The following is a 23830-nucleotide window of genomic DNA, read 5'->3' on the forward strand; positions in this document are numbered from 1 at the left end:
TAAATAATTAAATTTATACGTTTAAGTTATCAATGTACATACATATATATGAGACACTTTTAATTGTTGTATCTTGCTGCTTTATCTTATTTTTTTTAGTTAGAGTTAAACATATATATTTTTTCAATGAGTCTTCGTATTAATCATGTAATGATATATTCTTTATTCTTAGAAGATGTATATGTCTTTGAACATTTCTGTATTATATAAATCAAACAATGACTGTCTTATTGCATTTTTCAATTATTTTTACACATGTATATGCATACCTTTTATTTAGTAAGAAGATCCGAATTTTATGGCATTATACACGGTTTAGACGTATTTATTATAAAGAAGTTCTAGTATGACTAACAACTGAATTTTACAACTTAAAACAGGTTTAGTATAAGAAAATATAACATAGTGAATTTATAATTTATGAAGTATAAATAGTGGCTCACGAAAATATTTAAATAGTCGTAGAAATTTTTTATATGTATATTATACAAAACATTTTAAAATTTCATTAGCATTGTAATGAAAAATTAAACTTCGCAAAAATCATCAAAGTATTTAAACAGTCAATTGTTCGCTATATTAATAAGCAGAATATGTAATGAGACCACTTTTAGCAGTAATTGTATGCTTAAAATTACTATTCATGCTGTATACTAATTTTTCGCTATATATATATATATATATATATATGTCTGCAATAAATGTTTTGTGAGTTCTATACACGTTTTTGGAGTGGTTTCAAATTTTACTATTATAATTGAGATAATCGTATCTCATTATAGTGTTAACGAAATTTTAAAAAGTTACATGTAATATATCCATAAAAATAATAATAATGTAATATATCCATAAAAATCTGTTATAGTATGTGTTCAACTAATTTTGTGAGCCATTGTAGGTTTAATTGTAAAGAAATATACAGATTAACATTGTAAAATCACGTATATATAGTTTATGAAATATATAACTATAGAAAGCGAACGTTGTAAAAATTTAACTTTGATTATGAAGTATCAATTCCTAACTGATTGTATCAAAATTAAATTGTATGGACAAGGGATAAAGGGATAAAAATACGAGAAAAAATGAGAAACCTAATCTATAAAATGTATTTAGAGAGCAATAAAGGAAATATATGTGTGTATCTATAGTACTCAAAAATACAGATAGTATCTAATTTAATAATAGTATATCGTGTAGCATAGTAAGCAACATGGCGGCATATCCGGTATGTTATTTCGATGTTTGTAATTACAATTACTGCCTTGCCTCCTCACAAAATGCTTCGAATAGATTAATGAAATTGTGAACAATGGCGACTATATAAATTACTTATTATTCGGTCTTAAATGTGCCTCGTGTTTGTAAAAATAAAACGAACACGTTTCGTAAAAAAATACACGAGTGTGAAAATTCGAATTAATCAAGGAATCATTTATGTTAAGTACATTAGCGTCGAAGTGAATCGAAACGGCCGTCTCGCGTAGCTAGAATTTTGTATGGGAAAAGTAGAGTCAGTATTCATTCATTACATAGGAAAATCAAGGGGTAACATGGTGAAAGGTAGGAATATAATTCGAAAAAATTCATCTACATTTTCACTAAACATTTTATTCCTATAATTAGGTTATGTTTTGATGGTTTTTACTTCCTCTCTTCCTCTCCATTTTGAATGTTACCTCAAAGACGCTAGTTTTCCAGAACATCACTTAATTTCTGCACAATTTTTACCAAATAAATTGTCCCCAATTTTTATTTATACACTTACGCTCCTAAAATATATTTCTAGTCACCAGAAAATGATATATTCGAAAATATTAAATTTTATATCTCCGTACATATTTTTTATATTTTATTACTCATTCGTCACGCTCATTGTAACAAACAATTATTATTGCAATAATATTTTTCACAAAGTGTCGTAGATATTAATATGCATCTATGACAATACGATATTCACAGATATACATACATATATACTGTTACATATGTATACAATGTTGTGTAGGTTCTGTAATTACAATGATAAGACATGAAACTTGATCAGTGACATAATATATGTACGTATAATGTACATAGTTTAAAAACTCATAATTAACAAAAATAAAATGTTAGATAAAATTAATATTACAATTAGCTGTGGTATATAATTTTGTATATTATCGTATTTAATATTTTATATCTCAGAAGATTTATAAAATGTAGAGTATAAATGGTTAATTTAATTGTAGGAAGACGAAAACGTGTGCAAACAAGAAATACAATTCGTACAAGAGCTGCTGTTTTATCCCCTCAATATGATATAACTTCACCAATGAAGAAGGAGGCTAAACTGCATGATAGTAATGTTAAAAATGTTAATTCTGATGAGATCCATTCAGTATCTGAAGCACATAAAGTGCCTATGTGCATAAGTTCCTTTTTCTATACACAAGTACGTAATTTGTTTCAAATACAAATTAAACATGTGAATTTTTCCTCTGGATGCCCAATTTTTTGGTTGAAATTTATATTTACTAAAAGTACTTGTTAGAGTTCAATGATACCAATTTTAAGTTTAGAAATCTACTAATTCAAATGTTATAACTGTGTAAGACTGAGCATTTTTAGAGTATTTTACATGTTATTTTGATGCCATATTGGGTTCTATTTATGATTTGACCAATTGGTTCATTGTATTCATATTCTTTAATCTAAGTATATTTTATAACTTATATACAAATATATATTTTTTATTCAAAATGATAAAATATACAATAGTATCATTCATTTTAAAACATAGATTACAGATGTCCCTAAAAATAAAGCTTCTATCCTGCCTATTGAAGAAAGGTTTTATGGAAGTAAAGAAACCAATGATGTACAAAATGACATTCTCACTGATGTTGGTCAATTCAGAACTGATGGTAATATTTCATTAATTGCTAATTGATAGGTCATAATGTACATATATTTAAATGATAATGATTCAATAAATAAACAAATTTTCAGAAACACCTGTAGCAGTACCTATTCATGGTCCATCAACACCACATAGGATTAACATGCCAAACCATCAATTGGAAGATTTAGACGAAAGAAATACGAATGAAAATATGCATAAGAAACCTGTAGTAACTCCCACACTTAATTTGGAGCAACAACCTTTAAAAAAGTCTGCTAATCATAGCCGTAGAAAATTAACCAGCAATCAGTCTGCCACAAATCGGTCAATAGATTCTTCAAATACTAAAAGTACAAATCATAAGCTTACTGACTACTTTCCAGTACGCCGCAGTGTAAGAAAATCAAAGAAAGCTGTATTAGAAGAAAAGCAACGTGATATGGAAAATAAAGTGCTTTATCAAGTAGAAGAAGGCTTAGAAGTAAGACAAGTTGATGAAAGAAAGTTGTTATTTTATCGTAAATTCCACATAAAATATTTTTCTTTAGGTAAGACACTTTGCTGGTAAAGGTCGTGGTGTAGTAACAACACGAGAGTTTATGAAAGGAGAATTTGTAGTAGAATATATTGGTGAATTAATCGATCAAGTAACAGCAAAGAAACGTGAAAAAATATACGCACAAGATCAGAACACTGGGTGTTATATGTATTATTTTCAACATCGTAATCATCAGTATTGGTAGGTATTTTCTTCATTATTGTTCATAAAATTATTGTAAATCATTGACCACTTACAACATCACCATATTTTTAGCGTCGATGCAACAGCAGAGACTGATAAGTTAGGTAGATTAGTAAATCATTCAAGAAATGGTAATTTAATCGCTCGGGTCATAGAAGTAGAGTCGACGCCACACCTGGTACTTACGGCGAAAGAAAATATACCTATAGGGGTGGAAATAACATATGATTACGGAGATCGAAGTCGCGAAGCTATTCGTCATCACCCATGGTTGGCATTATAGCGCTTTCAAATAATTAATTAATTAGTTATAATAGCATGATGTATTGTACAGCAGAATTCGTTCAATTGATTTTGTTCCTCCTATGAAGGAACAATAAATACATATAGAGAATTTTAGTTGAATTTTATGAGTAAAAATGTTTCTAAGATGAATGTATCTCTACTTTGATATAACAAATATGTAATTATATACTTCCTTATCTATGTAACAAAGCAAGAGGAATTAGAAGTATTTGATATTTTATAAAATTGATAGTTTAGCTTGCATATATGTTTTCTTTGTTACATAAATTTCATTCATAAACATTCATAAACTGTTAAAAACATCAAACTGACAAAATAGATATTAAAAATTTTTAATCAAATACTTTTTTAATGTTGTTACTATTATGTTTAATTATTATTTTACGACTGTAAGACATTTTCGTGTCACAGTTTATGAACAAATATGTACAGTTTCTTTACGATCTTTAATAACAAATGCTTCATCTAGTCTTAGATTCAGTCTAGTATTATTGACTACAGATAAGACACCTCATTAGACATCACAATATACTAGGCGACAACCTTTTCTGGTTGAAGGATTTGTAATACACTGATATGATTACAAATGTGTTTTCTTTTCTTTTAAGTATTTTATTACGGAGTACTTCGATCTCTGTGTCGCGATACCTGTACTGTAAAACAGTTACTTTTGTTTTCTGTCAATTTGTCACTGCCAAATTCCAAATGACGTGAGAGGTGATTCGTAATTAACTTTATAAACGAAAGATGTTATGTAATAACATTATAAATAAAAGTAGTTTAATTGATAGAAGTAAATAATATTCGCAATCTCAATCTTTTTTGGAAATTTAGGAAACTGAGATATCGTAATTCATCTTTTATTATATGCAAATAAAAAACTAAAAGAAATGCCTTCACATGAAGAAATAAAATATCTATGATCTTTCATATCCTAAATAAATCTCTATAAAATTTTGTGTATATTTTGCCTAAGTACTTTCACCAATATTTCATCAGTATTTCTTTTATTGAATAATATTTACTATTAGTTTTAAGTATAACTTATAATAACTTATAAAACGAGTTAATAATTTACTGTAGAATTTTATCATTGCCAAGTCTATTTATGCGATAATTTATTCGTGTTTTTTATCGATTTGTTGAAGCATTTTATACAATTGTATGACAGAAATAAATTAAAAAAATTAAAATTCTATGTTGATAGTAGTATTGTAATAGTGTATGTTAATATTAATCATTATTGTCATTATCATTAATATTATAAAGGACACAACTTATACAGATATAGTTTTATTTTAATGAGAATCATACATAAAATATGTAATTTATTTCGAATCTGTAAATAAACACATTATAGTATGTATTCTCACAAAATATATTAGTATTTTATCATATGAATGAAACTACTTGATTCCCAATACAAAGTATTTTCGTAACAATAAATACATATTGCATGATTTTTTATTTATTCTCCACCATAATTTCTTCATCATCCTCAGAATTTTCACCACTTCCTATAAAAGTTTCTTCTTTTGCTTTTAAAAATGGTGGTGGTAAAAGAGATGAGAACTCCGATTTTTTTGGTAAATGTATAATATTACTTAGTGACATTTCTTCTATTAATGTGTCATCCATATTCTTGTCCTTTAAATCTTCTTCACTTTTAATAATCGATTGAGCAACATTAGATTTTTCAAGCAATACATGTAATTGCGGTTTTCTATAATTAGAAATTTTATTATTACTGTTTATTAAGGAAGAAGTATTAAAGGAAGGCATAGGTGGAGATGTGGAAATTTGCTGAAGCTGATCATCTGAAGTACTTGTTTTTGTTATAGCTTTATACATTCGCTCAAGTGCCTTTGATTCTCTTTCAGACATAGATTTTTTCTTATCGGCTAAAGCATCCTTTAATTCAACCATAAAATTTTTAAACAACGTTTTATCTCGTTTAGAACTGTACAGTGATATTTCGTCGGCTTCTTCATTCAAAGGTTTCAAATATTCTTCCCTAATATATTCTTCGAATACCTCATCCATAATTTCCGGTTCTGAATCAGGTAAAATATGGATATTCGAATTTGCATTTAACATTGAAATATTCGTTTCCAAACAGTTAATTGTAGAACCACTATTTTGCGATTTTACAAGAAATAGACTACTAAACTCAATAAAATCTTTTGCAGTGTCAATACTTTTTTGAGCTGCAGTTAACTTCTGCATTGTGTTCTCCATACAACCTTCGTTTGTTACACTTTCAATTACATTGTTATCAATATCTTGGAGTATTGATAATATGTGGCTGTAAGCCAACTGTAATTTATTAGAAGCTAAATAAAGGTGCATATATAAATCTTGCCATTTAGATGAATCTGGACCTCTAAAATAATAGAAACACATAAACAATCCGTAATTTTTAACATTTATAAAGACATTTTAAAAAAGCATTCTTACTTATATTTATATGGTATGGGTTCTAGTTTAAAACTATAATAAGCATCAATGTGTTCTGATAACTTGTTTTTATATATGCTTAAATACATAATTAAAAAGCGTATGATATAGGCCAATTGTAATTCAGGAATTTTCTTGTATGATTGCTGCCAAGTATAATTATCGTATGCTATAGTTAATAAATACAACATCTCAGACTGAGTGAGGATATAAGTATGATATAGAGTCTATTAAAAAAATAACATAATGTATAAAAATATACAAATATTAATTACAAAATAAGTACTAGAAGATATTTCATTTCAACCTTCAATTTTTGATAATTTATTTCACCATGTATTTCAAATGATTTACTATCAAATCTCGTTAATAAATCTTCATTACAAATATCTACTGGTAGCAGTTTCATAAGAGTTAAAGAAGCATGATAATAGATGCAAGCAATAACTCCCAAATATTTTACTAAATTTTCCATTATGGGTTGCAAATATTTCAGTCTACCTGCTGTGAGATCACTGTTGAATTAGATATATTAGAAATAATATAATATTACATAATAGTCTAATAAATTGTAAAATTTAAAAGCTTACGAAAATTGTTGGGAACTTTTCCCTTGGTGCAATTTTATTTTATACCCATATTTCAAAATTTTCAGTCCCTTCTTACAAAGATCAAAGAAATCATTCTGTAAAGACACAATAGATTTTAGATCCCTGTGTGCCCTTATTCTCAAAAATTCTATATAACTAATACAATATAATACAGCTAATGCAAATAAACTAGCTGAACTTTTATATTGGGTATTATAAGATATATAGGCTGAGGATGATAAAATAGTGCCAAATAAAATAAATTTTGATGTTATAGTCCTGCAAAAAAGATAATATGGGTATCGTTTTATTTGATTTAACTCTTGCACCAATTTTTGCTTTTTATAGTTGAGATAATTATAGTTAATTTCAGTACCATTTGATAAATTTAAAAGTTTACCTCCATGGTTTATATTCATATTTATCAAGAAAACTATGTATTGCACAACCATGATCATTTAAAAGAATTTTCGCATTTAAAATAGTTTCCACCTGTTTGTAGGATATACTATCATCCTAACATAAATAAAATTCTTCATTACAAATATTTTATAGTATTACTTGAGCATGTTGAGTATAATATTTACCTGAATTATTCCCAAGTACATAGAATATAATTTTTTAAAAATATTTTTTACGTTAAATATACAATCCTAAAAATACAAAACTCATTTATAAAATGCATATCGTATGATTTTCATTGGTTCATTTGAAAAAGTACTCACAAATAGTTTAAGATACTTCTTTTCATTTTTAGGTATTTGTTTTTCTATTGCTACACTTTCAAAGTCAGTATAACCTAATTTGCATAAATGTTCGTATAATGACGAACCCTAAAAAATAAAAAGTAAAATATAATAAAATATTAAACAATAAAATATTAAACAATAATATATTATTGATTATTTATCAAATGTAGAAAAATTTAAAATACTTTTATGACAACATCTTCGTCTTCATCAGTGATATCAGTAGAATTCATGGTGTATTTATGTTTGAAACAAACAATGAATTATATAATATTATTTCAAGAATTTAAGTTTCTTTTACATTCATAAAATATACTTGTCAGAATATTTTATTGATATATTTTAGGTTAGGTAAAGATATTTCACATGTCACTTTATTTTTTTGTTGTTGTATAATATATAATTTGAACAGCTTCATCTTTCCTTATTCTATACAATTCCTGTTTTAAACTTATTTAATTTATTCCATTTATATAAAATAGAAAAAATTACAGAACTGTTTTCATCATCGTCCTATATATGTATCTCTCACATTAACCTATATACTTTGAATTGTGTAGAGGTTAGTTTTTAAAGTTCTCGCTTCTGTACCTCCAGTGAACCGCAAACAAAAATTCCTCGATTATTTTTTATATGCTTTTATCACGTTATTATTAAATAATGAAGAATTTGGTAGTAAAACAACGCGCTAGTCGTCTTTTAAATATCCTAGAAAACCAAATGTTAAATGTAAAAGATTTAAAAATATTGTATACTGTTGACTCAACTAATGATGATTTTTATATGCTTTTAAAAAATAAGTTATGTAAAATTCCATCGAGTTATGTGAAAGACATAAGCTTCTTCGAAATCGATGAAAATTTAGAATTCATCGGTTTGGAATATTGTAGTGTAACACAAGAACTATATGGTGTCTGTAAATCTGGCAGTATTATAAGAATAAATCTAGAACCTGAATTTAGATACGAATTGATTACTGATTTAAACATAGATTTACAATGCATGAAACTAAGCCCAGATCATGAAATAATCATATTAGTTACAATTAGTGGTATTGTGATTACAATGGTATCTACTTTTGAAATAATCTCAGAGGTAGATCTGCATGCACAATATTTTGGTCAAAAGCAATTTGTAACTGTTGGTTGGGGTAAGAAGGAAACTCAGTTTCATGGTTCAGAAGGGAAAAAAGCAGCAATATCTAAACCGACAGAAATATGTGAAAACGATCTAGATGATGGATTATATAAAATAACTTGGCGTGATGATGGTTTGTTATTTGCTGTTGGTTTATTGCATCCCGAAAATAAAGTTAGACAGTTTAAGGTATTTAATAGAGAAGGTATTTTACAATACACCAGTGAGATCGCTAATGGTTTGGAAGAATCATTGTCATGGAGACCATCTGGTAGTTTAATTGCAGCAACACAGATTTCACAAAACAAGCACCTTGTTGTATTCTTTGAGAAAAATGGTTTAAAACACAGAGAATTTTCACTTCCTTTTAAACCAAAAGAAATTAGGGTATGTGTGAATATTTGCATTTATTATTATTCTGAATAAATTAGAATAAAGAGTATAAGTTTAATATTTTAAAACTTATTTTAGGTGAAAGATTTATTTTGGTCTCCAGATTCAGAAATTTTGACTATTTGGTGTCAAATTCAGGCAGATTCTTCTTCAGTTCTACAACTATGGACAGAAAATAATTATCATTGGTATTTGAAACAAACTATTAAATTTCCCACAGATAACTTACTGATATGTGCCACATGGAGTACAACATCTTGTTTCAAAAAACTGATTGTTTTAACATACAAAGAACTTATCACGTTTGACTATAATTGGTCTGTTGATCATAGTAGAGGCATAACTGTACATGATAAATCTGTTATTGGCATCATTGATGGAAATAAGTCATTAATGACTGGTCTTAGAGTAGGAATTGTACCACCACCAATGGCACATAAAACTTTAGAAACTTCTGAGTCCATAAATGCTATTGTTTTTGCACCTGATATAAAAGGCAAAGCTACCTGGATAGACAGCAATGCATTCTTCTGTGTTTCTGCCAGTAAAAAATTAATATTTTACAAGTATTTAGTGGTAAATATAAATGAATTATAAATTATTTAAAATTTTACAAAGATTAAAGGATAATTACTAATGCATTAAAAAAATTAGGACTCATTCCTCTTAGACTATGAACATGTTGGAACATATGATATTAAATGGGATATTCTACTAGAACATAAAAATTTCTTTTACAATATGCATCACTTTTTATGGCTTAATGAAAACAACGTTTTATGTTCATTGTCAATAAATGATCAGAGCTTCCTTTGTGTTTTGATGTTAAGTGCAATAGAAGATCAAACACAGGGACAAGTTATATTGAGGTATATTTATTTGAAAAATTTGTTTGATTTAAATGTAGTATAAATTATACTTTAGTTTCGAAAATTAATAATTCTTTAATGTTTAAAGGCGAATACACATTATGGATGGTTTAATTCAACACATAGTTCGTTCTCCAGATTCAGATGAAGCATATATAATTGTAGACAATTCCATTATAAAATATACAAAAGAAACAGAACTAGTTCCAGTTGATACACAATTGCAAGGATATACGTATAAAGTAGAAGTTGTGAAAATTGGTACAAAGCACATGGTACTGTCATTATATCATAGGAACTGTTTTGCAATTAATGGAAAGCAAATTGCTAACAATATCACAAGTTTTTTCGTTCACTCGGAATTTTTACTTCTTACAACTGCACAAAACACTTTAATATGCGTTAACTTGAACGAGAATGATTTTGAAGAATTAATAAAGCAAGATTTGACTGTAAAGCCATGGGAAAATCGACTCAATGATAAATCATTTTCAGGTATACCAATCATTAATTTCTAATTGTTAAGTTATTTTTAATATTATAATTAAGATGATTAATCAATATTTTTAGATATGAATATTAGAAGAGTGGAAAGGGGATCTCAATTGATTGCAGCTATTCCTAAAGATTCCAAAGTTGTTTTGCAAATGCCTCGTGGAAACCTAGAATGCATTCAACCAAGGGCATTGTCTTTATATATTATCGGATTTTACTTAGACAATTGCAATTATTTATCTGCCTTCGATTTAATGCGGAGACAACGAATAAACTTGAACTTGATCTATGACTATAATCCAAAAAAATTTATCGAGAATGCAAATAAATTCGTGGAACAAGTTTCCAAAGCGAGTTGGTTGAGTTTATTCTTGTCTGAGTTAGCAGATGAAGACGTTACCATGACAATATATGCAAATTACTATCGAAGACATCAGTCAGAATCAAGAAACCTTGAAATAAATAAAATTGAATCGATTTGCAGTTTACTGCGAAACATTATGGAAGAAAGGAATAATTCTGATCATTTAATTCAACCAATATTAATCAGTTTGGTAAAAGATAAAAAAAAGCGAGGAATAGAAGCTGCGTTAACGAAAATAAAGGAAATTCAGAAGTTAGAGGAAAAAAGTACGGGATATGAGAAACACATAATGTCTGATGAAGCACTAAAATATCTATTATATATAATGGATGTAAATGTACTATTTGATATAGCTTTAGGAATGTACGATTTTGATTTGACTATGTTCATTGCTTCTAAGTCACAAAAAGATCCCAAAGAATATATTCCATTCCTTAATGGCTTGAAAAAGCTTGATGAGAATTATATGAAATATTCTATTGATTTACATTTGAAACGTTATGAGTCTGCTCTTGAACATATTGCAAAAGAATCAAACAGATTTAACGAATGTATAAATTTGATACGCAATTATAATCTGTACACAAAAGCTTTAAAATTATTTGAGAAGAAAAGCAAAATGTATAAGGAGGTAGCCAGAAGTTATGGTGAATATTTATTGAATAAACGACACTATCATGAAGCTGGAATTATGTTTCATAGATCTGGTGATATCAAAGAAGCTTTAAATGCTTATAAATTAGCTAGTTGTTGGCAAGATGTTATTATATTATCTACTCAAATGGAACTAAGGTTGATATAAACAATAGATATAAAACAGATTGAAGTCATTATTATAGATTTATAAATTTATAAAATTAAATTATATCAAATTATATTTCAGTGAAACAGAAAAACACGTGATTTACCAGGATCTTGTAGAACGTCTAAAAACTAATAAAAAGTATGAGGAAGCTGCACATATTTTAATGAATTATTTCAGAGATGCGAAGGAAGCTATAATTTCTTTATGTAATGGTAAACAATGGAAAGATGCTGTAAGAATTGCGCATGATACCAAAAATCTAGATTTGATCGGTAGGTTTACACTTTCAAAAATAGCACATAAGTTAAATATCAATTTACTACATTATTAATTAAAATTGTTATATTTTAGAATGTCATATAAAACCTAATGTATACGAATATGCGGATCACGCTCTATCACAAATAAAAAAAAATAGACAAGATTTTGAGCAATATAAATTGCGTCTTGCAACAGTCAGGCACAATATTTCTCAGAGAAACATAAAATCATACAATGAAATACTTTGTGACAATGAGTCGATATGTAATAAAGGCATTTCAGATATTCTTAGTGATACAAGTAGCGTTGTTAGTTCAACTTTGAGTCAAAGATCGAGATTGTCCACTATGTCTGGGTAAGGACGTTTGAGAATAATGAATAAAGTTTTTTTAATGAATTTGTGTTAAAAATTAAATATGTTTACGTGTGTATTACTTTTAGAAAAAGTTATAGATCCAGCAAAAATCGAAGAAAGCAGGAAAGGAAATTTTTAAGTTTAAAAGAAGGCAGTGTCTTCGAGGATCTGGCATTAATACAAACTTTGTATCAAATTATCAGCAATACGTACAAAGAACGAGGTTTGTGTACTTATTTATAGAAATTAATTATCATATAAATATTATATAATATTTCTAATTTCAGATGATTTGCACATATTGATACAAATGCTTTTGTATTTCGATGACGATGAATATGCGGAAAAAATACAAAATTCCATGGAAGAGTTACTTTTAATAATAGAAAAAAATAAATCTGAAATCTGGGATAAATCTGCACCTTCAAGCTTAGCAGACATGGTATACATTACACCATAATTATAATTGAGTTAATTAATTGCGCTAATTTTTATGTTTGTAAAAAATTTTAGGAAAATACAGAACTTACGACGATGACAGATTCACAAGGATTCTCTACCTGTTACAAATTAGTTGGTAAGTTATTGTTAAACTATTGAGGAAACTTATCTTAATTCTTACTCGAATTTTCAGAATCTTATATTACACATCCACCGGTAGCTAATTCTTCACCTTGGAAATTGAACATATTTTACTAATTAATAACAGTAAATATTTTTAGAAATCTAATTTTGAATTATATTTTACAATTACAATCTTCCCATTAAAAAAAGGATACATTTATTTCTGCTTATTTTTCCATTTATTTAATAAATCTCTAAGTTATTTATCATTAAAGATAATTTCTCTCTAGGTATATATGAAATAAAATATGTTACAATAATTATCATAGTTTATAACAAAGTTTTGCGAGGCAAACTCGCAGCTTTATAGTAAATCTATTGATTTCTATTATAAAACAAACATTTCGATATAAATTCAAATATATATATATTATAATATAATATTTAAATTTGTATGAATTATATGATACCCGGAAGAAACATTATTACAATTTATTTTCTATTGAAATTTTCTTTACATAAATTTTATACAATATTTACGTTCCAAACGCACACTGACAAAATGTCAGATATGAACAGTCATGTTCATTGATATAATATTTGTGGAAATATTGATATCAAAGTATAGATTATTAATATCGTCTGGAATACTCGGGTATTTTCATACATTAACATTTAAAACTATTTATAGAACTAATATCAAAATAAAAATGTTTTTATAATCATGAATAAAAGTTAAAATTTCTTCAATATTTCAGTATAAAAGATATGATTCACAATTTAAATACCTAAAAATCTTGTTTTCAATTAGATAAAAATTCGGCAAAATGTTCAATGACTACAAAGTTTAAAAATTATTGTATTTCTAATTTATAGGCTTTGCTAATCTATAGTTTATGATATATATTAGGAATATTTTATATTAAATAATTGAACTATATTATAATCTATATTAAATATAATCTAAAATAACTATCTTATTATCGTGTCTTTAGTACTTAATTAAATTTTATAGTCAATTGCAGTATTAATTTCTAAAATGACTTCAGACTGAAATCAAATCTATTCCAAATTTCTCAGCTTTCATTACTTTTACATCTTAATCATTTTGCCGAAATTTTACTGAATTTAAACAGAGATCCTTTGACAAACGTTGTTCGATAGTTTTCTATAGTGATCCAAAAATATACACATTTCCATATCAATTGACTATACTCATGCTTCTTTCTTTTTCTCTCCTCTACTATAAAACTTTCTCTATAATTACCCTAAATTGTGTAATTACGTGCATAGATAGAAAAAATCTTTAATAAGTAATTTCCATACTAAGTATCTGGTTTTTAATAAATCAGACATTATTCAACAAAATGCAAACTACCCTTACTCAAGAATAAAGAATATTCGAGTTACATTATATCATACGGAAATACTTACTAAAGTTTTTCTTTCTTTCTTACGAACTTCGTACAGCAACCCCGTAATATTTAGAATTAAAATGTCCCATTTTTAATAGAACTTGTATACTTGAGGCTAATATCTGTAATTAAAACGAGACTACCATTCACAAACTTTTAATTTAATAGATAAACAACTGTATTTTCTGTCTGAAGTATTTTTTCCCTGCATCTTTTTATAGGTAAGGAATCATTAGTTACCTTACTGAATTTTGTTTGTAGAAATATTTTTCATACCAAATTATTTACTCCAATAAATTTTGGAGCGAAAGTCATTATTTAGAAATAATTTTAATATTCATCATGGCAACCATCAAAATAAATTATGACATTTTAATTATGACATTTTTTATATGAAAACAATATGATAGGAAAAAAAGATAAATGAAGATAGTCTCGTCTTTCTCTCTTTTTTTATTTAGTCTGCTCATCTCATATGTTTCTACCTCCGAAAATGTATCATCCTATGTACGATGCAATTTATTTTGTCCAATGAAATATTGAACAAACAAATGTCTCACTACAATTATCTTTTAAAATGAATATTATACTGCCCTTTTATCTGCAGTAGCTAATAAATCTATTGTTGCTGATCTAAGTTCGGGTCGAGTACTAATCTTCATGCACTTTGCTTGGGCATATTTCTTTCTCACAGCTTGATACTTAATTTTATCCGCATTAACTATAATACTTGCTGTTTCCCGTACTACAGGGAATACGTCGTCCTTGGAATAGGTACTGTAATGTGCCAAGGTATTTGTCCAGACAACCTTTTGCTGGTCTTCGTCATCATTATCAATAATTCTGCATAATCAAAAAAAACAATAATGATGAATTATTAGTAAATAATAGTATCAACTATTATTTCATATTGATCCAATTTGCTTGTTTTGATTAATTTTTCTATATTAGGAAAGGAGAAAGCACAATGACTTTAATCCTTTAAGATAATATTTTAATAGATAACTTACAGGAAAGCTAAATATATTGCTGCAGCTGCAATAAGGCTTGGGGGATAGTGGCACACTTCATAGTGAACTAAGCTTTGTTCTAGAAAATATTTAGCCATTGTATGATGTATTGGGAGTGCCTAAAAACAATTTATTGAGTTAAAGATATAAAATTATGTGATATGAAAATTAATCAAATGTGATACAAATTTATAAATCACCTTTCCAGCTTTGCTGTACCTCCTTAGGAAATGTAAGGGTAATGGTCTACCAAAAGAATAATCTAATGTTTTTACAATAAGCATTTCCATTTGTAATATTTCTACCTTCGAGTATGCATTATCTGTGATATATACAAAATCATTTATATCTGGAGAATACATTTCTTCATACTTGCTAGCAATAAACATAGCAGTCACACCAACCAATTGTAACCTTTTCCTATCTATTGAGCGAAAAGCCTGTTGAAAGAAAACTTTTAATATTTATGTAGTTTTCTTCGAAGATAAATTTTAAGTTTTTATATGTAACAACAAACCTGTAAAAATCTATCAATGATAGCAACAGTTAGGTATAATGTTTCTTGCATTAAATGAAATTGTTGGTGTACATCCACTAACCAATCTATAAGTACACTCCTCATTTTTGGCGTAACTTCTTGTCCACATAGATATCCTTTTGAAATAGGGTACATACTTTCTAGAGTTCTTAAGTATTCATAAATGTCATTACTATAAATAGAAACTAGACTAGGATTTCCTTTATCTTCTTCATCAATATCTTCAACTGCTAATAGATCTGAGGAGAATGATTGAACCTCCTTTTTAGCAGGCAGTGATATCACACTCTCTTGAGAAACTGCAACCTTTATTACAGGTTTAACTATTTGTACAGGTAGTTTCTCAGTTGCTTTTTCTGGTGGTTTGATAGCTTGTTTTGGGGCTATAATCGGTTTCTTGTCTTTTATTAGCAAGCTAGTTCTATCAATGGGTTCTATGCCTCTTAATGTGTTCACTTTGTTTCCTATTTCACCCAAAGCAGCTCTTTTTGTCTTCCCAGGTATTGTGGTCACAGAAGACTTAAAATTCTTTGTATTTTCTTGATTTACAATATTCTGAAAATTTATTTCATGATACATATTTTGACTTTCTTGTACAGATCTTACTTGTTAAAAAAAGAAATACTCTTACTCTTTCCATATATATAAAAATAGATAATATTGTTACATATATAGTTATATATTGTTTACATATATTGTTACAATAGTTATTGTAACAATAACTTTTTTGACTACTATCAAAACTATTTTTTACAAATATTCTATATATATATATAACAATATTTTTCGATAAATCCAACTAATTTAATCTACTAACTATTGTATTACTTATTTTATGTTACAATACATGGAAAGTATGAAGAGTTAAAAGTAAAATATTAATAAAATAAAAGGATATATAACAAATATGAATTAGATATTTAAGTACTGATCTTCCTAGCAAAATAATAATTAAATATTAAAAAGAGACCTTATCATTTAAACAATTTTTAATTTTTAATATATCCGAGTATAGAAATATAACATTATAATATGATGTAAATAAAATAAATATAATATAATTCATACAATAAATAGAAAATAAAATGTGTGCTTTTCGTGATGTAATTACCTAGGTAGCACAAAATTCCGCCTAAATCGGCCCTAAATGTTTACGAACGCATTTCCGTTTAAGATACATGATGCAACTTACAACTAATTATATCTTTAATATTTTTATAACAATTTCTACCTTAGGATAATATTACATAACGAAGGAAAAGCTGAAATTTATGCAATTTATATAAAATATTAAAAGATGCACGGGGCTTTAAAGATCAAAATGTACGTTAATATTAAATTTCAAAAATCAAAATTTTTCGTTACTAAACAATCAAACGAGTGATATTAAAATTCGTATTATGAATATTAAAATACATACAGCAATCTGGATAAATCATAATGATTGTTATTTCGATGACTTTTGAAATAAATGAAGGGCATTTAAAGATGTCAGGAACAGACGGTTACCCTGTTCTATTGACCTCCCCTTGTTATCAATGGTTAATTTGATACACATCGATGTTTTTAAAATATTTAAAACTTACCGTGAGCGCGGTCCTATTTCTTAAAGCCATCGTTAACAAAGTCAGGAAATAATTACACGCAACACCAAAAGCTAGTCTTCCGATTAGTCTACTTCCACCGTCTCCCAAACAACGTTTAACTCGCAGTAACGACTCTGTCGGTTTGAATTTGTTTAGTCGATCGAACGGAAGTTCACCTTCTGCGGATGTTAGTATACAGAAGAAGAAATGCCGCGAAAGTAACGAGACCTGATTGGTCGATCGAATGGTAACGTATTTCAAACGTGTCACAATTATGTTTCACTTTTTTTATAAATTGATAAATTTCAGGCGGCTTTCTTATTTATTATATGAATGAATTAATAGTATGAAAGTAAATTTAATTAACTATTTCAAATCGTTTTTCAGAAAATGACTATACCTTTTTTACTGATGTTAGTTTTACTTGCTAAATTAGTTAGAAGAGTAATGTATTTAAAAAAATCGTCATTTTTTAAAATATTTGCACAACATTAGCTCTAAAATGTGCTATTTGGGAATTAGAAATTTTACAGTTATCTAATACAATCATATTATTTCACAAAAATGTTAAAATTCAGAATAGGTTACCAATATTTTTTCTGGCAATGAGGCAATAAGCAATACATATTACAAGCAGTATTATATCGAAGACTCCCCAAACTTACCGACTATTAATTGTATTGTAAACAAAAATAAATTCTTTCATTGTTAAATAGTTGAATAATTAATAATTTTCTAGTTTAAACTTTCTATTTCAAACTGACTTCCCAAAAACGTACTTTTTTTAATTGTATGGGTGTTCTAACAAGCCGACAATGTATGTCTTATGTAAATAATGCCTTGATACATATTTTCTATTTCATAATTGTTTTTATTTCATGCTAAAGAAATGTTAAATCAAAGATATCAGAATTCCTTGTGTCAATATATACATTATATTAAAACAGCTGATTCAGTTTCTATTGACGTGTTGTCCTAAAATTTATACTTAAATATATTTATTTGCATTCTGTTGCAATTAATTTTATATTGTGTTTATTTGCTTTTTGCATGCAAATGTTCAGCGTAGAGCTTATAATTAATTAAACTTGACATAAATACTATAGATCATACATATAATAACAATCGACAAATATCATTATTAGTGAATGCATAAACTCATAAATGATTATTATCTAATTAACAATCATAAATTGAAAATGACAATAAACATCGATATCAAATTAAAGCGAGCTAGTAAAATATATCATGAAGGGGTCTGTACTATAATTTACGATAGAAACATTATGAAACAGAAAATGTTGAGGTTATGTTTTAGGAAATAGTTGCCGGTTTTATATTGCTACAAACTAATTCTGACGTTAAACACGATGGAATATTCTTAAGTATGGAAGGTTCGGTCAATTTACAGCTTAGTTCGAAGAATTTTGGCATTTTTGAAGCATTTTACAATTCTGTAAAGGTTAGTTTTATCTAGAAATTTTCAGAAATATTTCTACAAATTATGGTTCTGTCATAAAATAAGAACCAAGTGGATCAACTAATTTTATCGTTTGTATTTTCAGCCAATACAATTAGTTCAATATACTTTAGATGTTGCTCCGAGTGGCAAAATACCGAGTGGTAGAACAGAAATACCATTCGAATTACCACTAAAACCTAGAGGGACTAAGTCTTTGTATGAAACTTATCATGGAGTCTTTGTGAATATCCAATATTTTATACGCTGTGATATAAAAAGAAGTTTCTTAGCAAAAGATGTAAGCAAATCGTTGGAGTTCATAGTTGAAGATAAGGTGCCTCCTAAGATACAAAAAGAGGCCAGTAAACCAGTGTGTTTTAATATTATGCCAGAATCATTGCAAAACACAAGAGATAGAATCAATGTACCCAGATTTTGCATTTCTGGGAAACTAGATTCATTGTATTGCAAGATTTCTGAACCCTTAACAGGAGAGGTAATAATACTATAATATGCATCGTTTGTTTGGTAAAGTAGTATGAAAAAACAATATTTTTGAAGGTGGTAATCGAACATTGTGAAGCTGTAATAAAGTCAATCGAACTGCAGTTGGTAAGAGTAGAGACATGTGGTTGTGCTGAAGGATATTCCAGAGATGGTAGGATGAGAATATATTAACATTTCATTTGTGATCTTATAATGCTATATTTATTTCAGCTACTGAAATACAAAATATACAAATTGGCGAAGGAAATGTTTGTACAAATTTACCTATACCAATATATATGATATTCCCACGGTTATTTACATGTCCTACATTAAGTACGAGTAATTTTAAAGTCGGTAAGGTCATTATATGACTTTCATTCTGGATTTTTTTATAATAAATTTGGTGATAAAAAGGTCATATTTCATTACAGAATTTGAAGTGAATTTGATCGTAATATTTGAAGATGATTATTTAGTTACGGAAAATTTCCCCATAATATTATCAAGATACTAAATCTTGTATAGAAATATAGTATTTTATATAAATTATATGTATTATTTACATATTGTATATATTTCTTATAATAAATGCAAATTTATGTAATTTCATTGAAAAAAATGTAAAAAGAAATAATTTTTTATCCTAATGTACATATTAATGGATGGATAACTTATTGTATTAAAAAGTTTCTTTTTACTCCAGTCCAACTTTTTGAGCAAATAATTTATAATATTTTTCAACTTGTTTATTATGAGTAAGTCCAACTGAAGCCAGCAGCACCACATAACCAAGCACAAATGTTAATAATTTATGTTGTTTAAACCATGCTAATAATCCTTTATTGTTAATACATCTAAAATATTAGAAGTTTATACATTCCTATATTCATGTATTTAAAAAATACATAAAAGTAATGAATATTATACACATACCTTGCTGCTTGAACTTGTTGACTGTAAATAAGGAGGTATCGTACCCTTACCAATTCACTATTTGTTACCAAATAATATTTATTTGGAACTCTTCCACCCATGGAATCTGATACTAAACTTCTAGCATCATCTTCTGTACAACATACTTTACATAAGAAATGATGAAACTTTCTTAATATGTATTTCTTTTAATATCTATTTACCTGAATCTCCAGTTTTTACATCTATATGATTAATAAGTTCACATAAAGCTATGCAGCTCATTTCACTTCCTAATACACTACCTCCCCACCCATAGCCAACCGGACTATATGGTAAACTTACACCTAATTCACTCGAAAGATATATTCCTTTACCAAATAATGAGTTCTAAAAGATATATTGCATTTAATCATGTTAGAAAATAGTAAAAAATTATATCATATGTCAAGTAGATTATTTTACCTTACACATACTCTGTTGTAGACCATAATGTATAATGGAATGGAAGTTTTCTAGTCGACTACCATGATAAGCATAAAATGTTGTGTGACCTTGAGCGATTGTTTTCCATCTGTCTTCTGAAGTAGATTGTTTTGTACTTGTGACTTGGAATATTAAATTTGGTGCAACTACTGGCATTTCTGAGGGTACTTTTCTCAATATCAAGTCATACTATATCGCAAACATTTTTCCAATATTCACAAAATTTAATTGTAAAATATGATTTGGAATGAAAATAGAAATTGCAACAAAATTTATATTATCATAAATATAAATATAATGAAACTTACATTTTCTTTTTTAATGCTTTTTATATAAGGATCTCTCAAGCGCACTAGAACCCACTGTAATAGATCTATAGCCATTCCATATTTTTCATATACATCTGATTCTGATAATGCTTTCAATATTACAGCCAATGGGGGAATTACTTCTATAGCTCTTCTCTATAATTAAGATCAATATATTCAATGATTATTACTCATTAAAATCATTAATGTGCAAATTATAAAAACAATAAGATTGATATTTTAAGAACTTTACCAAAGCTTCAATGTCTTTGCATTCATTTTTTATATACATTGGTGGAAATGGTTTTAAACAAGTATCATAGCGATATGTATTACAAGCTGCTACAAATAGGGACCATTTTAAATCAGCTGCTCTTAGGTCTTTCTCCAATACATGTTTTAGACACTGAACTTTTTTTTCAATATCTTCCTGATTTGTGGAATCCAATCGAATTGTATATGATATATCTAACTCAGATTCTTTACAAATCCCTTGATCCAAACTTTTCCTTTGATTGGGGTTAGATTTTTTCTTCTCTTTATCATTGTGAAAGGTTTGTTTCTTGCTTGCGCTATCCATTATTGAGATTAATCAAATCTAAATTAAAATTTTTAACAAACAAATTATCATTTTTCGACTCTGTGTTATAATTCCAATCAAGAATCTACCTACCCAATAGTTACAAGTTTATATAATTATTTTGCGCTATATTGTATGTTTTCAATATTACAAAATCTTAGTTGATAAAGCGTTAACAAACTACGATGGTAATTTGTAAATTAATATTGTATATGTAACAAGTATCAAATTGTATCACATAGTAATCACAATAGTTATGATTTTGTCCAAATAACGGACAAATATAGTTATATAAAACATTAATCTCTTAAAGAAATATTTTACTCATATATATGATTGCAATTTCCTTGGATAAAGAAAGTTAGTTTATTTCATACTTATAAAATTTTAAATTTCAAACATATCGCCGGTGTTTTTTCATTTTTTTGATCACAGTTACTAATCATTTAGTAATTTGCCATTATTCCGTACAAAACAAAGAAACAAAGAACAAAAAAGGTAAAAAAGAGTAAAAAGTTTTTATAAAACAGCAAATCAACGTAAAGTCCGCTATCATTCAAGTATTATAAACTATATGCACAAATAACTACTTCCTTTGAAACAATGTAATTCTTGGCAGTAATACAACTTTCACAAAACGAAATGTAGATCAATGCGAAAAATTGAACATCTTGGTAGGAATATTTGCATCTTAAGAGTTTCCTAATGTTTGCACACTTTTGTTCAAATTTATTTGAATTTTATATATACTGTAGATGTTCAATGAACAATTATAACTTTTTAAAATAATTGATTATTAAAAAATGTTACGTTTTTATTTTTGTATTAATTGTACAAATAAAACGCAATATTAAAAAAAAAAAAAAATAAATAACTGGTATAGGATCAAAGGAGTATTTTAACTATTATGGCTAAAATTCTATCCCATGCAAATTTTGTTTTAATATTAGCGTTTTGTAATAATACCATTGCAATGTTATTTATTATATTGTATAATAGCTCTTCTATATTCAATATAATATTGAATATTAATAAAATATTTAATTGCATTTATTTGTATTTAATAATTTCTAAAATAAAAAATGTAAATAGGGTGAAATTTTCATGATAGTGTTAACGTGATTTCCTTTAGCGATAACTTTTGAGGGTTAATATATACATTTATACATAAATAATGAGAAATTCTCTTTTAATTTATGTTATGTTTTACATTACAATTAAATACATACATAATAGTTAGTCACCAAATATTTCTTATTTCTTTAAATTGAAAAATAAATGACAAGTAAAGCGTGAAATGTTTACCTTTATAATGAGTTTAAAATACTCTTAAAAAATATCAAATTTTTCCAACGTTTTGCAATATTCGACGACCGGCATCTTCGAAATGGAAATTTTTGTCAGTGACGAATGAAAAAAAGATAGCCTTTTATTTAAAATAATATATATAATCCTCCGCGTTACAACGAATTTGTACAGAAATCATGTGAACATTGGCCTGAAATCTCATTACTCCTATCACAGATCACATATGTTTCATTACGTTCGTTTGTTACGCCGATGTTTCTCTCTTTTAGTTTAATATTATTTTTTACACCCTCCCCCCTTAATTTTTCATCAAATTCATATATTAAAGGTACCAGAGCATACAAAAATTGAAATCGATATTGCAAGAAACGAATTAGTAATAATTTTATTATGTAATAAATACTTCTATTAAAGTTACAAATAAGTAATGCATATTTCAAATAATATATGTAATACATATTTCAAATAATTGGGAGCACATTTATAGGTGTTCAAAAACTGTTCCATAAATTTTCATAAACTGCTTTTCCTGTTATTGTCATTAATAAATATAAAATTTTACAATTTTCTAGGGTTTACGATGATTTAAATACTAGTAGCAAAGAGGAAATGTAATTCCAGTTGTTAATTTATAAAGTGTATACTCATAAATTCCCTATACTATGTTACCGTATAGGGAAGTTTCTCAACAAAATTGGCAAGCGTGTAACTCAATGTCATGCTTCAAGGTAAACTATCGATGACGTCAGTGTACGTCACTTAACA

General features: G+C 27.2%; 5 protein-coding genes across 6 annotated transcripts; 3 read left to right on the forward strand and 2 right to left on the reverse strand.

The window, feature by feature from the left end:
• The first annotated feature begins 1166 nt into the window (after positions 1-1166).
• On the forward strand, positions 1167-4735 carry LOC117232767 (histone-lysine N-methyltransferase PR-Set7). Of its 2 annotated transcripts, none has more exons than XM_033492391.1 (6): positions 1167-1228; positions 2232-2434; positions 2783-2906; positions 2992-3365; positions 3433-3623; positions 3699-4735. In XM_033492391.1, exons 2-6 carry the CDS (start codon positions 2315-2317, stop codon positions 3907-3909), a joined length of 1020 nt encoding a protein of 339 aa, XP_033348282.1. In that variant the 5' UTR covers positions 1167-1228; positions 2232-2314; the 3' UTR covers positions 3910-4735. The 2 variants fall into 2 exon arrangements, with proteins under 2 accessions (XP_033348282.1, XP_033348280.1); XM_033492389.1 differs by lacking the exon at positions 1167-1228 and adding an exon at positions 1235-1563.
• Positions 4736-5033: 298 nt separating this feature from the next.
• On the reverse strand, positions 5034-8210 carry LOC117232765. Its single transcript, XM_033492378.1, has 8 exons — positions 7914-8210; positions 7705-7812; positions 7567-7632; positions 7380-7495; positions 6980-7258; positions 6697-6904; positions 6390-6616; positions 5034-6315 (listed from the first exon to the last, which is right to left on the reverse strand). The coding sequence occupies exons 1-8, from the start codon at positions 7959-7961 to the stop codon at positions 5397-5399; spliced, it is 1971 nt and encodes a 656-aa protein (XP_033348269.1). The 5' UTR covers positions 7962-8210; the 3' UTR covers positions 5034-5396.
• Positions 8211-8228: 18 nt separating this feature from the next.
• LOC117232764 (putative elongator complex protein 1) lies at positions 8229-13268 on the forward strand. Its single transcript, XM_033492377.1, has 11 exons — positions 8229-9252; positions 9337-9834; positions 9913-10127; positions 10216-10622; positions 10698-11778; positions 11870-12063; positions 12143-12407; positions 12494-12630; positions 12695-12849; positions 12921-12984; positions 13042-13268. Exons 1-11 carry the CDS (start codon positions 8389-8391, stop codon positions 13104-13106), a joined length of 3945 nt encoding a protein of 1314 aa, XP_033348268.1. The 5' UTR covers positions 8229-8388; the 3' UTR covers positions 13107-13268.
• A 793-nt stretch (positions 13269-14061) lies between these two features.
• On the reverse strand, positions 14062-21775 carry LOC117232769. Its single transcript, XM_033492393.1, has 10 exons — positions 21431-21775; positions 21178-21333; positions 20849-21058; positions 20608-20773; positions 20405-20537; positions 20268-20325; positions 15914-16489; positions 15597-15836; positions 15397-15515; positions 14062-15229 (listed from the first exon to the last, which is right to left on the reverse strand). The coding sequence occupies exons 1-10, from the start codon at positions 21755-21757 to the stop codon at positions 14971-14973; spliced, it is 2244 nt and encodes a 747-aa protein (XP_033348284.1). The 5' UTR covers positions 21758-21775; the 3' UTR covers positions 14062-14970.
• LOC117232768 (vacuolar protein sorting-associated protein 26C) lies at positions 18453-20055 on the forward strand. Its single transcript, XM_033492392.1, has 6 exons — positions 18453-18776; positions 18839-18982; positions 19086-19478; positions 19544-19640; positions 19700-19825; positions 19903-20055. Exons 1-6 carry the CDS (start codon positions 18669-18671, stop codon positions 19983-19985), a joined length of 951 nt encoding a protein of 316 aa, XP_033348283.1. The 5' UTR covers positions 18453-18668; the 3' UTR covers positions 19986-20055.
• Positions 21776-23830: the final 2055 nt, after the last annotated feature.

The sequence above is a fragment of the Bombus vosnesenskii genome, unplaced genomic scaffold, assembly GCF_011952255.1.
Source record: "Bombus vosnesenskii isolate JDL3184/JDL3185 unplaced genomic scaffold, Bvos_JDL3184-5_v1.1 scf7180000013293, whole genome shotgun sequence".
NCBI lineage: Eukaryota > Metazoa > Arthropoda > Insecta > Hymenoptera > Apidae > Bombus > Bombus vosnesenskii.